This window comes from Panthera uncia, assembly GCF_023721935.1.
Source record: "Panthera uncia isolate 11264 chromosome C1 unlocalized genomic scaffold, Puncia_PCG_1.0 HiC_scaffold_4, whole genome shotgun sequence".
Classification (NCBI taxonomy): domain Eukaryota; kingdom Metazoa; phylum Chordata; class Mammalia; order Carnivora; family Felidae; genus Panthera; species Panthera uncia.
Window position 1 is genome coordinate 30,595,843 of NW_026057585.1, and position 12,798 is coordinate 30,608,640.

Sequence of the window (12,798 nt, forward strand, 5' to 3'; positions counted from 1 at the left end):
CGGGTTCGAGCCCCATGTTGGGCTCTGCACTGACACCTAAGAGCTTGGAGCCTGCTTTGGATTCTGTGTCTCTCTCTCTCTCTGCCCCTCCCCTGCTCACATTCTCTCTCTCTCTCTCTGTCTCAAAAATAAACATTAAAAAAATTTAAGAGTTGGGGCGCCTGGGTGGCTCAGTTGGTTAAGCGTCCGACTTCGGCTCAGGTCATGATCTCACAGTTTGTGAGTTCGACCCCATGTTGGGCTCTGTGCTCATAACTCAGAGCCTGGAGCCTGTTTCGGATTCTGTGTCTCCCTCTCTGACCCTCTCCCCTTCATGCTCTGTCTCTCTCTGTCTCAGAAACAAATAAACATTAAAAAAAAATTTTTTTAAATAAAAATTTAAGAGTAAGAACAATCAACACACATGTGTTTTTCACCTAAAAATTGCCCTAGGCAGATATCAGAACTGAAACGCCTTCACATCTGTGCTCTCCGGAAGGGCTGGTACATCCATAACTCTTTGTTCTTTCACAATGTGTAGCAGGATGTTAAAATGAAACTTTTCCTAAGAACTTCCAGTAACTTCAAAAGCTGGTATAGTACGTGCCAAAAAAAAGCTAAAATAACATGATAAGCTATTGTTTTGGATAGAAATGAATACAAAATGAAAAAAAAAAAAACCCTTCATCTATGTTAAACGAAGCCTCATTTAAACTCCATCAGTTCAGGAAAATTTTAACAACTCTTCCTTTGCCAGTATTACGCTCCAAAATACAATTATAAAAGATTTTTTGCTTTGAAACAATTATAAGCAAGAAAAACTCGAAGAAAAACTCTAAATTTATTTTTTCTTTCATTGCTAAATACTAATAAAAACATTTTGCTGTAAAAAACGTAATATTGTAAGATTGAGAGTGGGAGGATGTTGGGATGTTTCAGTGTGCCATTGAGGAAATTACGCCATACATGGATGGTATAAAAAGAATGATGTTCTTAGCTCAGCTTGGGTTCCACTCTCAAAATGGCCAACTTTAATTTTAGGACTTAAAAAAAATCTGTTTCTGATATTGTTGCATATACTTTTGGCATTATAACAGACTTCACAGCTTTAAATATTGTAAGATTCTATGGTATAAGATGATCTCATAACAGTACAGCTAGAGATTACACTTTTCTGACTGTTCTTTCAGCTATAATTACATTATGTTTGTATCTGAAATAGGTGCAGAAGTATATGTCTGTCATTTGAGAGTCTGGGCCAGAGAACTTTGAGTTTATAATCCACCAGTCTCTTTTCCCTCCTATTGTAGGATCACAGATATGTTAGCCATCAATGTTTGACCTTACAAATGACTACAACGCCTTAGTGGTAGAGGAAGGAGTCTATATCCCTGAATGATCCTGTGGAACAATGTTTCCATACAAACTTACAGTGGAAGGGCTGTAACATGTCTTTAAATAGTCCAACAGCCTCCAAAATGATCTCTATCTCCAGTACTCCCACTTCATTGTCTTTTTCCTTCTCTCAGAGGGATGGATGATGGAATTTACATACAACTCTAAAGCATGTCTGATAACACTCAAGATTTTACCTGCCTCTGGATTAAAGATCATGACCCAGATCCCAAGTGACTTTTCAATCTCTGGCTATAATAAACCTTGGATCATTCCTAGCATTGCTCATAACCATTGTATATTAGTTCATTTCCTTCCTTTGTTTTCAAATGCATTTTGGGTTGCTTGGGTGGCTCAGTCAGTTTAAGTGTCCAACTTTTGATTTTGGCTCAGTTCACGGTCTCAGGGTCATTAGATCAAATCCCAAGACTGGTTTCACGCTGAGTGTGGAGCCTGCTTAAGATTCTCTCTTTCTCCCTCTTCCTCTACCTCTCCCCACTGCTCATGCATGCTCTCTCTCAACAACAACAACAAAAGCATTTTGTCCAGTCTTTCTTTGATGAAATCTGAGTCATTCCTCAAGATCTAAAAGTAATGCCACCTCCTAAGCCCATCTAAAATCCTTCTGAATATAATGAATTGTTGCTGTTGTAGACAACCAACCAGTTCATTTGTAACACTACTTAACACCCACCACATCTTACTTTATGTTATATTTGCCCCCAAGATCCACCAAGAGTGAGAACTTTGATTTGCTCTTTAAATATGCAATAGCAATGGGTCCTACATTTGAATTATACGTACCAGTAAAATGTACCTCAAGTGAGGAAAAAAAATATTATCATCCAATTTTAATAATATCAAGGAAGGAAAATTTTAAAAGCACATCCAGTTTCACCAAGGTCATATAAATATGGGTAAATTTTTGTACAATAATAGGAAGGACAATATATAAGTTTATACTGAAAGATAAATTTCCCATAAATATATGATTGGTTAAAAAGAATATGTTAGCATTACATTACACACGAAAGGAAAAAGGGGGGTTTAAAATTTTCAATATGAAATTTTATTTTCTGATATTTACCAGTTTTGATTGCCATATCAGTGCTATATTTTGATAATTTAACACCATTTTAACTTTTGTTAGTTTAACAAGATTTTTGATATTGTATAAAAAGTGAATGCACAACCATCAGGGCCGTACTTAGCTTTTACCACTGTTTTTGTCAAAGAGCCAATTTCACACAAATACAACGGTGAAGATAGAACTGACACTATTAATGTGTTTTTAAGCCATCCTGAAATTTCTGAAAATGTTTGTAGCATTCATTCGCCATATTTTTAAAATGTGATGTTGGTTATGACTTCTTTGCTTTACTTTTAATGAGAATTCATTGTTGACTTCGTATTTTTCTACTATTTTATTTAGAACAAACCCCAAATTATATAAGCAAAAGGCCCCCACCCCCACTCTACCCATATGGTAGAAAAACAGAGAAAAAACTAACTGCAAGAATTGGAACAAAATACTTGTGATTATTTGGGGATGATAGTATTGGGGGATACACACACACACACACACACACACACACGCTCACCATACGCGTATTTTTGTTATGAAAAGAATACTTTTTTTTTTTAAGAATACTTATAATACTAACAAGAGTAGTTCTTTTAAAGTGGGGGAGGAAGAAAAGAGCACGTAAAAATTAAAGAACAAAACAACAAAGCTGTCCCCTGACAAGGCTCCGCACGGAGAAAAGCTGCCGCGGGGCCGCCACTGCGCCCACATTCCTCCCGCGGAGGCCGGGGAGCCCACTGCGCACGCGGCGCCTACAGACTTCCAAACGCTGGCGCAGGAACCGCACGCACCTGCCGCGCCTCTCCTCACACGCGCGCTCTCCCGCCTCGGCAAAACAAGCGAAGACCCCCGCAGTCAGAACCGGAGGAAAAATGCTTTCGATTTCTGTCCTCCCCATCCCCACCCATGCCTGCATGGCTGTAATATCCGGCGGCTCTCCTGCTTCCAAAGGGAACAGTTTCCTGAGGAACCAGACGCTGGCGGAGAGCGCGAGGGGCGAGCGAGAGCTGCTGAGAACTTGTCCCCTGACCGCAGCGCCAGCGCCACGTAAGTTCGCTCCTAAACCCGGCTTTCCGCGCGCGCTTCGGCTACCAGGCTAACAACACAGGCCCACGCGCAGGCTCCGCGCCGCCCGCGGGAAGGCAGCGGGAGGCCGGCGCGGGGCGCTTTGCTCCCGCCACTCGGCGAGTGCGCGTCCACGCGGGCGCCTGGGGGGGGCGACGGCGCGCGCGCGCCGCCGTCGCGGGAGGCGCCGCTCCCCCTCGGGCGTCCCGGGGAGCCCGGCGCGGGAAAAGGACCCGTGCGGGCAGCCGTGGCTGCGGAAGTGGGGGCCGTAGCCTTCCTCCGGCTGGCTGGCGGATAGACCCCCGACCCCTCCTCGCAGGGATGCCGGGTGAGGTCGCTCCCTCCGGGCAGCCCCTCCCTCCTCCGCTGTGTCCTGCCTGCCCCCTGCTGGGCGCCGGGGAAAACAGGCAGGCTGGTCCTTATCTCCCCTACAGCTTCTATCCCAGAAGTTTGTCTCCTGCGCATGTTTGTGCTAGTCATATTTAATACATACCTACAGCAGAGATGTATGGAGTAAATCAGTCTCACTTACGCTAATCAATAGTTAAAAATAATTCTAAGGTTTAACACTGTTTATTGTGCACTGTTTATAAATGTGTGTTCTATGCACAAACTGCATCAGAATATCTTATGGTATTTGTTGAAAATGTAGATTTTGGACATTTTTACCATTATTTCAGATGATTCTTATAGACAGTAACTTTCGGGAACTATTGACCATCTAACTCCTTCTGATAGAACTATCTCGTTCTATTTATTTAATTTGGATTTAAAATCATGTTAGCTTCGACATCTCAGTCCTGCTTTCTGTCGGTGTCCGCTTCACATTCACATTAACTCCTGGATGAGAGAAGTGTCACTGTGTCTGTCCAAAATGGTCCTTCACATGAATTTGGAATTCTACCTTTCCTGTCTTCTCAGATACTTAGTTTACTTACATAGGAGTTACAATATACCAGCTATGGATTTAGGTTGCCATAAATGTCATGAATTATTTAATACTCCCAATGGCCTGTGATGTAGTCACCATTAGTAGTCCAATCTTAGGAGAATACTAGTAAAAAAGAAATAGGCACAAAGAGAGTAAGTATTTTTTTGGTGGTCCAACAGCTCATAAAGAATGGATCCAATATTTGAACCCAGGCACTCAGGCTCTAAACACAATATATCATGGTGCCTCTCTTCAGTTGTCACTCTTGTTCCTGCTCTAATATTAGTTGTACTAGAGCTAATATTAGTTGTACTTCTCTGTCACCAATGCCTTTAGGCAGCTTTGTTTTATAAGCTAAAAGTCCATGATTATTTGTTGTGCAATTAATAATTTTTTTGTTTACTGCAAGAAATAAATGGACAATGTCTAATTTCACAGAATATAGAGGCAAAATAGAATGTTGAGAAGTATACAAAAAAGTATTCCTTATCCTGAAATTATGCTTAGTTGCTCTTTAATATTTCATTTAGTGTCTCAAATGAGGTAAGAGTTGTTGTTATGTGTTGGCATTAGTCTGTCCCAGATGAGACAGGATTGTGTTTAAGCATTACACGTACTCACAATGATGGTACAGGAGTGGTATGCATACCTCTCTCCTGAGCATGAGAGTGTCTTCTTCATGCGCTCCAGGACAGCCTGAATGACTGTCAGAGAAACCCCACCTTGGACAGAGAGCTGGAAACAGTATGGAACACTATTGTTCAACACTGTCATAACAAAAATAAAGGGACAGTCAAAGCTCCATGACTAATCTCTGTCTCTTTGTCTCATGAAACACTCTACTCACTGAGAGGGAAATATTCAAACTTTCCCACATGTGGGACTCTGTCAGATCTGGACACAACCTCAAACATCCACACTACTGGCTCATTTCTCTGTAAGCCTATAAACAAAAATAAAACATTATAAAGCCTAGAAATGTCCTTTTCTTCCAGTTAAATAAATCCTGGAACTATATCTTTCTCTAGTCATTATAAAGGTATTTCTGTTCTGCTTTAAGAGAGAGCTCCATTCTTTACTGTTCTCTCATGTCACTCCTCCTTCACTTGGACACCATCCTGTGCAGATGTCTATTATGGCACTTTTCTACTTATGCTGCAATAAGTGATTATTGCCTATCTTTTCCAAAATACCATAAGCTCTTGAGATATAATTACAGGAACTGGAATCTGAGCTAAAGTGATGTGTGCATGATCAATTATCCAGGAGATATCCTTGAAGGAAGGTGACCCAGAGTCCTTCCTCTTTTCTTCTTCTGCTGGATAGAAGGCACATGTGATGGTGAGTCAGCTTATACCATGAGGTGGCATTGTTAAAAGGCAGCTAAGCAGGGGTGCCTGGGTGACTCAGTCGGTTGAGCACCTGACTCTTGATTTCGGCTCAGGTCATGATCTCCTGGTTGCGAGATCGAGCCCCCTGTTGGGTTCCATGATGGGCATGGAGCCTGCTTGAGATTCTTTCTCTTCCTCTCTCTTTGCCCCTCCCCACCTCTAAAAAAAAAAAAAAGAAAGATGTAAAGATGGTTAAGCAAGAAATACAAGGAACCAGTGCCCCTGATGACTTTGTGAAGTATAATCTTAATCTTTGTACACTTGTGAGAAAGAGTAGTACACTTTGAGCTTTTTAAGCAATGGTTTTCTAGGACTTTTCTATCGCTCACAGGTGAATGAAAGGCTAGCTGATAAGATTCTAAGACACTTTGAAGGTTGGGACTCTATCTTACTCATTTTTATATCCCCAGCATTGAGCATGGCATCAGGTTTATCAAATATATAATGGATTAGATGTTTAGGTAATGAATTAGGTAATAAATTAGACTGGATATGAGATGAACTGAAGTTTCGTATGAGACACACACCCTGTAAATAGATGAGTTGGTCTGGAAATAGATCAGTGGCTTGATGATGACGCAGGAAAAACAGCATCTGTTTAGATCATGCTATCTGTTCAGAACCCTTACTCTTTCTCCATCAAGAAACTTACATATTTTTTAAATGTATATTTGAGGAAGTTAATTCTGACAGGGAAGTTTTTGGAGTAGGTAGTACAGTGAGATTACTATTTACCTCCTACTTTTGCTACTGACTGACCATAAAGCCTCTACCAATCTTTTAGCTTAAGTATCTGTAGTGTCATTACTTCATCTCATAAGAAAAGATAAAATTCTTTAAATTTCAGGGATTTTGTTTTTTTACCAAGGCTTTTCTTGAAGAGGGATTCATGAACAAGAATATTATTTTTAGAGAACTGAGTCATTGGAGACAAATAGTATGTTTGTGCCATCATTGATTTCACTAGGGATTATGGGTATGCTGGAGGAAGAGGTCTGTGATTTGCCAATTCCAGGCTGTATACTTTTCCCTTCGAAATGTACAAAAAGTATGAAGTAAATATGCATGTTCCTTGAATAACCACTAAAGATGACTTTGGAATCTTCCATTCCACTGAGAGGCTCGTCTGGGTTGCAGGTTACCATGGCAGCTGAACCCATCATGATGTCACCCATTTGTCTAGTGGAAAACCAGGAAGAGCAGCTGAACCTGAATCCAGAAGCATTACAGATTCTTAATAAGATTTCTCAGCCTGTGGTGGTGGTGGGCATTGTAGGGCTGTATCGGACCGGAAAATCCTACCTGATGAACTGCCTGGCAGGACAGAACCATGGTGAGTGTTGTCTTGGGATGGGGCCCATTTGCTCGGAACCAGTGATAGTGCAGGTTGGCCTCTTTTGATATCATCTTAAGGAAAAGGCTGACTCTGCCCAGTGAAGAAAATTTGTAATATTTACCATCTAATTAACAACCTTGACCCCATCTGCCCATAAAACCTCTCTTCTCCAATAATGAAGAACTATTTTCCACACCCTATCAAAGACCAACCTCACTAGTCCCCTGGATTCCATCCACTCTTTTGCTCAGAAGTTCAGCCTCTGCTACTACTTTATTTCTTTCCCCTGCATCACTTCTGCCAAAACTATAATGTCATTCCAAGAAGCTTCAAATGTAGTTTAATATTTCCTGCTTTTTAAAGTAGAGGAAAGGAAAGAAGGGAAAAAGGGAAAAATCTTTTTTATTCTGTATCTCCATAGAGCTACCATTTTATTTTTCTGCTCCATGTCATAACAGATTTTCATATGTTATAACCCCTTCTCTCTCTGTCTTTTTTTAGTTTTTACAAATATGTAAACTATAACACATACAAAAGAGTGCCTAAAATACAATGTACAATAAAGTAAATAAAGTGAACACCTGTGTAATCGTGACTTGAGTAAAAAAATAAATCATTGTCAAAGGCACAAGTTATACGCTCTCACATTCTCACTAGCACTAAACAATATTTTTATTTTCATGATACTTCTTTCTTTACTTTTAAAAAATGGTTTTGTAGTCTATGTTTGCATTTTAAAAAATTTTTTAACGTTTTTATTTATTTTTGAGAGAGAGACAAAGCATGAGTAGGAAAAGGGCAGACAGAGAGGAAGACACAGAACTCGAGGCAGGCTCCAGGCTCTGAACTATCAGCACAGAGCCTGACACAGGGCTCGAGTTCACAAACCACAAGATGATGATCTGAGCCAAAGTCAGACGCTTAACTGACTGAGCCACCCAGGTGCTCTAGTCTATGTTTGCATTTCTAAAGCACACTTTATCTTGGCTTGCTTTTAAAGTTGATATAAATAGAATTAAATTTTATGTATTCTTTGATGGCTTCTTTTGCTCAACAAGAATTTCATAAGATTTATCCATTTTTTAGCACGTAGCTGTATTTCCTTATCTCACTGCATTATAGTATCTTTTATCTTTACGAACAGAGTTGTCTTAGATTTCTTATAATTTTATCCTGATACACATGTACACAGATTTCTTTTAAATAATATATCCTGAAGTGGAATCTCTGTATCAAAGAGTAGGTGTTTCTTCAGGATTTCCAGATAATATCAATGGCATTTTCAACTCTCTATTCAAGCTACATATTTATTAGCAGCAATTAAGAATTCCCACATCCTAAGAAAAATGTTTAACTTTTACTGTTGTGGTAACTATTTGATTGTATGGCATGTGCCTCACTATAAATAAGGTTGAGCACCCTTTCGCATATTATTTGCCATTTGTATTTCCTATTTTATTAAATGCCTACTCAAGTCTTTTTAAAAATTGTAATTGAGTTGTCTTTTTTAGTTCTTACTGATTTTTAGGAGAATCTTCCTCTGGTCCCATTAGTCATTAGTCATTTCTTTCTATGCAGCCAGTACATTCCAAATATCTTACCTTCTTTTTTGCTCAGCTTCACTAGGTGTTGAGCCTCAGTCCACTAAACTCTAAGGATCCCCATACATCCATGTTGCTTTCCCCTCTTCTCTTTTAGGCTTCCCCCTGGGTTCCACAGTGAGGTCTACAACCAAGGGTATTTGGATGTGGTGTGTACCCCACCCCTCTAAGCTGAACCACACCCTGGTCCTTCTGGACACTGAGGGTCTAAGTAACTTGGAAAAGGTAAGGAAAAGTCATGAGGGAATCTGCTCTTGACTGTAATTCATTTGCTACCTCAACTCAAATTGTGTTACCTATTCCTACAAGCTATAAATCCAATTATGAATACGAGACTAAATTATTAGTCAGCTCAAATATTTGGGTATATTAGAACAACATCTTCTTACTGTAACAGTTGGATAAACATACAGTTTAATAAATACGTAACCAAACAGCTGAATTTCAGGACTCTGTGCTAAGTACAACAGACACTACAGTAAATAAGGCAAATGGCTAGAGCCTAGCTGGGGAGACAACATGTACACAATGTGACCAGTACAGGGTGCTATGCATAGATGTAGGCAGTAATCCAGTCATATGGCTTGGAGAAAGATTCCTAGAAGAAGTAATGTCTAAACTGTAACCCGTGAGACCAGTGGAAACTACCAGTTCAAGTGTGTGGGAATGATGGAGTTAGAAATAGGAGCTGTTAAATAGGGTTTTGGTAAAATAATTTATTTAAATCCTCTTCAGACAAAGCTTCAGCTACACCAGAAGCATTGATGAAGGGTTTTAGTTAAAGTCTCTGGTTTTGGAGATTACCTCTTCTCTAACTTCTATAAAAGAATGACCTTGACCCACTGAAATTATTTTCCCTGAGATAATCTTAGTATTTTGTTTTTAAATATTAAGTGAAACAAATTGTTTCTCCATCTTATTTTACATTATTCTGAGTCTGTATTCAAGTAGCAATGGTAAATACCTGTTTTCCATAATTGTGGGGAGAAAGTATTCAGAGTTTTTGTGCTCAGCTTTAAAGTTCTCGATAACTTCAGTATAAAACCAAAATGAAATATGCAGCCAAGAATTCTTTATCCAGCAAAGCTGTCATTCAGAATAGAAGGAGAGATAAAGGGTTTCCCAGACAAACAAAAACTAAAAAAGGATTTTGTGACCACTAAACCAACCCTGCAAGAAATTTTAAGGGGGACTCTTTGAGGGGAGAAAAAAAAAAAAAAAGAAAAGAAGACCAAAGCAATAAAGACTACAAAGGACCAAAGGACATCACCAGAAACACCAACTCTATAGGTGTAACACAATGACACTAAATTCATATCTTTCAGTAATCACTCTGAATGTAAATGGACTAAATACTCCAATAAAAAGATACACGGTATCAGAATAGATTAAAAAACAAACAAACAAGATCCATCTATATGCTGCCAATAAGAGACTCATTTTTAGACCTAAAGACACCTGCAGATTGAAAGTGAGGGGATGGAGAGCCATCTATCATACTACTAGGTGTCAAAAGGAAGCTGGAATAGCCATCCTTATATCAAACAAACTAGATTTTAAAACAGAGACTATAACAAGAGATGAAGGGCATTATATCATAATTAAGGAGTGTATCCATCAAGAACATCTCACAATTGTAAATATTTATGCCCCCAAACTTAAGCACCCATTATATGTAAATCAATTAATTACAAACATAAAGGAAACTCGTTGATAATAATACAATAATAGTAGGGGAATTTAATACCCCACTTAAACAATGGACAGATACCTAAGCAGAAAATCAACAAGAAAACAGTGGCTTTGAATGACACACTGGATTGGACTGGATGACTGGATATATTCAGAACATTCCATCCTAAAGCAGCAGAATACACATTCTTCTCAAGTGCACATGGAACATTCTCCAAAATAGATCACATACTGGGTCACAAATCAGCCCTCAATAGGTACAAAAAGATCAAAATCATACCATGCATATTTTCAGATCACAATGCTAGGAAGCTTGAAGTCAACCACAAGTAAAAATTTGGAAAGCCCTTAAATACATGGAAGGTAAAAAACATCCTACTAGAGAATGAATGAGAACATTACAGTCCAAACCCTTTGGGATGCAGCAAAGGCAGTCCTATAAAGAAAGTATACTGCAATTCAGGCCTATCCCAACAAGCAAGAAAGGTACCAAATACACAATTTTAACTTAAACCTAAAGAAGTTAGAAAAGAAACAGCAAATAAAGCCTAAATCCAGCAGAAAAAGGGAAATATTAAAGATTAGAACAGAAATAAATGATACAGAAACAAAAGAATGCAGTATAACAGATCAATGAAACTAAGAGCTGGTTCTTTGAAAGAATAAACAAAATTGATAAACCTCTAACCAGATTTCTCAACAAGAAAAGAGAGAGGATCCAAATAGATAAAATCACAAATGAAAGAGGAGAGATCACAACCAACACCACAGAAATACAATTATAAGAGAATACTTTGAAAAATTATATGTCAACAAACTGGGCAATCCAGAAGGAATGGACATTCCTAGAAACTCACAAATTACCAAAACTAAAATAGGAAGGAATAGGAAATTTGAACAGACCCATAACCAGAAAAGAAATTGAATCAGTTATCAAAAAGTTTCCAGGGGCTCTTGGATGGCTCAGTCGGTTGAGCGTCTGACTTCGGCCCAGGTCATGATCTCACGGTCCGTGGGTTTGAGCCCCGCATCGGGCTCTGTACTGACAGCTCGGAGCCTGGAGCCTGTTTCAGATTCTGTGTCTCCCTCTCTGTCTGACCCTCCCCTGTTCATGCTCTGTCTCTGTCTGTCTCAAAAATAAATAAACATTTAAAAAAATTTTTTTTAAAAAAAAGCTCCGAAAAAACAAGAGTCCTGGGCCAGATGGCTTCCCAGGGGTATTCTATAAGACATTTAAAGAAGAGTTAATATAAAAGGATGTAATGAAGGGAGGGAGGAAGGGAGGGAAAGAGGGAGAAGAGTTAATACCTATTCTTCTCAAACTGTTCCTAAAAGTAGAACTGGAACAGAAACTTCCAGACTCATTCTGTGAAGCAGCATTACCTTAATTCCAAAACCAGACAAAGAGAATTGGAAGAATTACAGGCCAATATCCCTGATGAATATGGATGCAAAAATTCTCAATAAGATACTAGCAAATTGAACTTAACAGTACATTAAAAGAATTATTCACCACAGTCAAGTGGGATTTATTCCTGGGTTGAAGGGCTGGTTCAATATTTGTAAATCAATCAATGTGATACACCACATTAATAAAGGATAAGAACCATATGAACTTATCAATAAATGTATAAGAAGCATTTGATAAAATAAAGCATCAATTCTTGATAAAACAAAAACTCAATAAAGTAGGTTTAGAGGGAACCTCAACATCATAAAGGCCATATATGAAAGAATGATCATCAATGGGGGAAAATTGAGAGCCTTTTACCTATAGTCAGGAACAAGACAAAGATGTCCACTCTCACCATTACTATTTAACATAGTTCTGTAAGTCTTAACCTCAGCAGTCAGAGAACAAAAATAATGAAGCACGAATAATGAAACACAGACAAATCAAGGAATCAGTCCCATTTACAATTGTACCAAAAGCAATAAAAAACCTAGGAATAAACCTAACTAAGGAGGTAAAAGTTCTGTACTTTGAAAAGTGTAGAAGACTTATGAAAGATATTGAAGAGGACACAAAGAAATGGAAAAACAATTCCATGCTCATGGATTAGAAGAAAAAACATTGTTAAAATGTCTACACAACTCAAAAAAAAAAAAAAAAAGTCTACACTTCTCAAAGCAATCTACAGATTTAATGCAATTCCTATCAAAATAACACCAGCTTTCTTTGCAGAGCTAGATCAAACAATCCTCAAATTTGTATGGAACCACCAAGACCCTGAATAGCCAAAGTAATCCTGAAAAATTAAAAAACTGGAGGCATCACATTTCTGGATTTCAAGCTATATTACAAAGCTGTAGTCAGCAAGACA

General features: G+C 38.7%; 2 protein-coding genes across 6 annotated transcripts in view; both read left to right on the plus strand.

The window, feature by feature from the left end:
• Positions 1–12,798, plus strand: part of LOC125912429 (guanylate-binding protein 1-like) — a 182,199-nt gene that overhangs the window by 85,905 nt on the left and 83,496 nt on the right. The gene's annotated exons all lie outside the window — the stretch shown is intronic.
• LOC125912427 (guanylate-binding protein 4-like) overlaps positions 1–12,798 on the plus strand; it is a 107,956-nt gene that overhangs the window by 62,932 nt on the left and 32,226 nt on the right. For 2 of the 4 annotated variants that reach the window (XM_049616829.1, XM_049616832.1), the window contains exons 1-3: positions 3,240–5,795; positions 6,983–7,178; positions 8,880–9,007. In XM_049616829.1, the coding sequence (XP_049472786.1) occupies positions 5,793–5,795; positions 6,983–7,178; positions 8,880–9,007 (327 nt within the window). In that variant the 5' untranslated portion in view covers positions 3,240–5,792. Of the gene's footprint in view, positions 1–3,239; positions 5,796–6,982; positions 7,179–8,879; positions 9,008–12,798 lie in introns of those variants that run through there. The other 2 variants (XM_049616830.1, XM_049616831.1) reach the window with 2 other exon arrangements.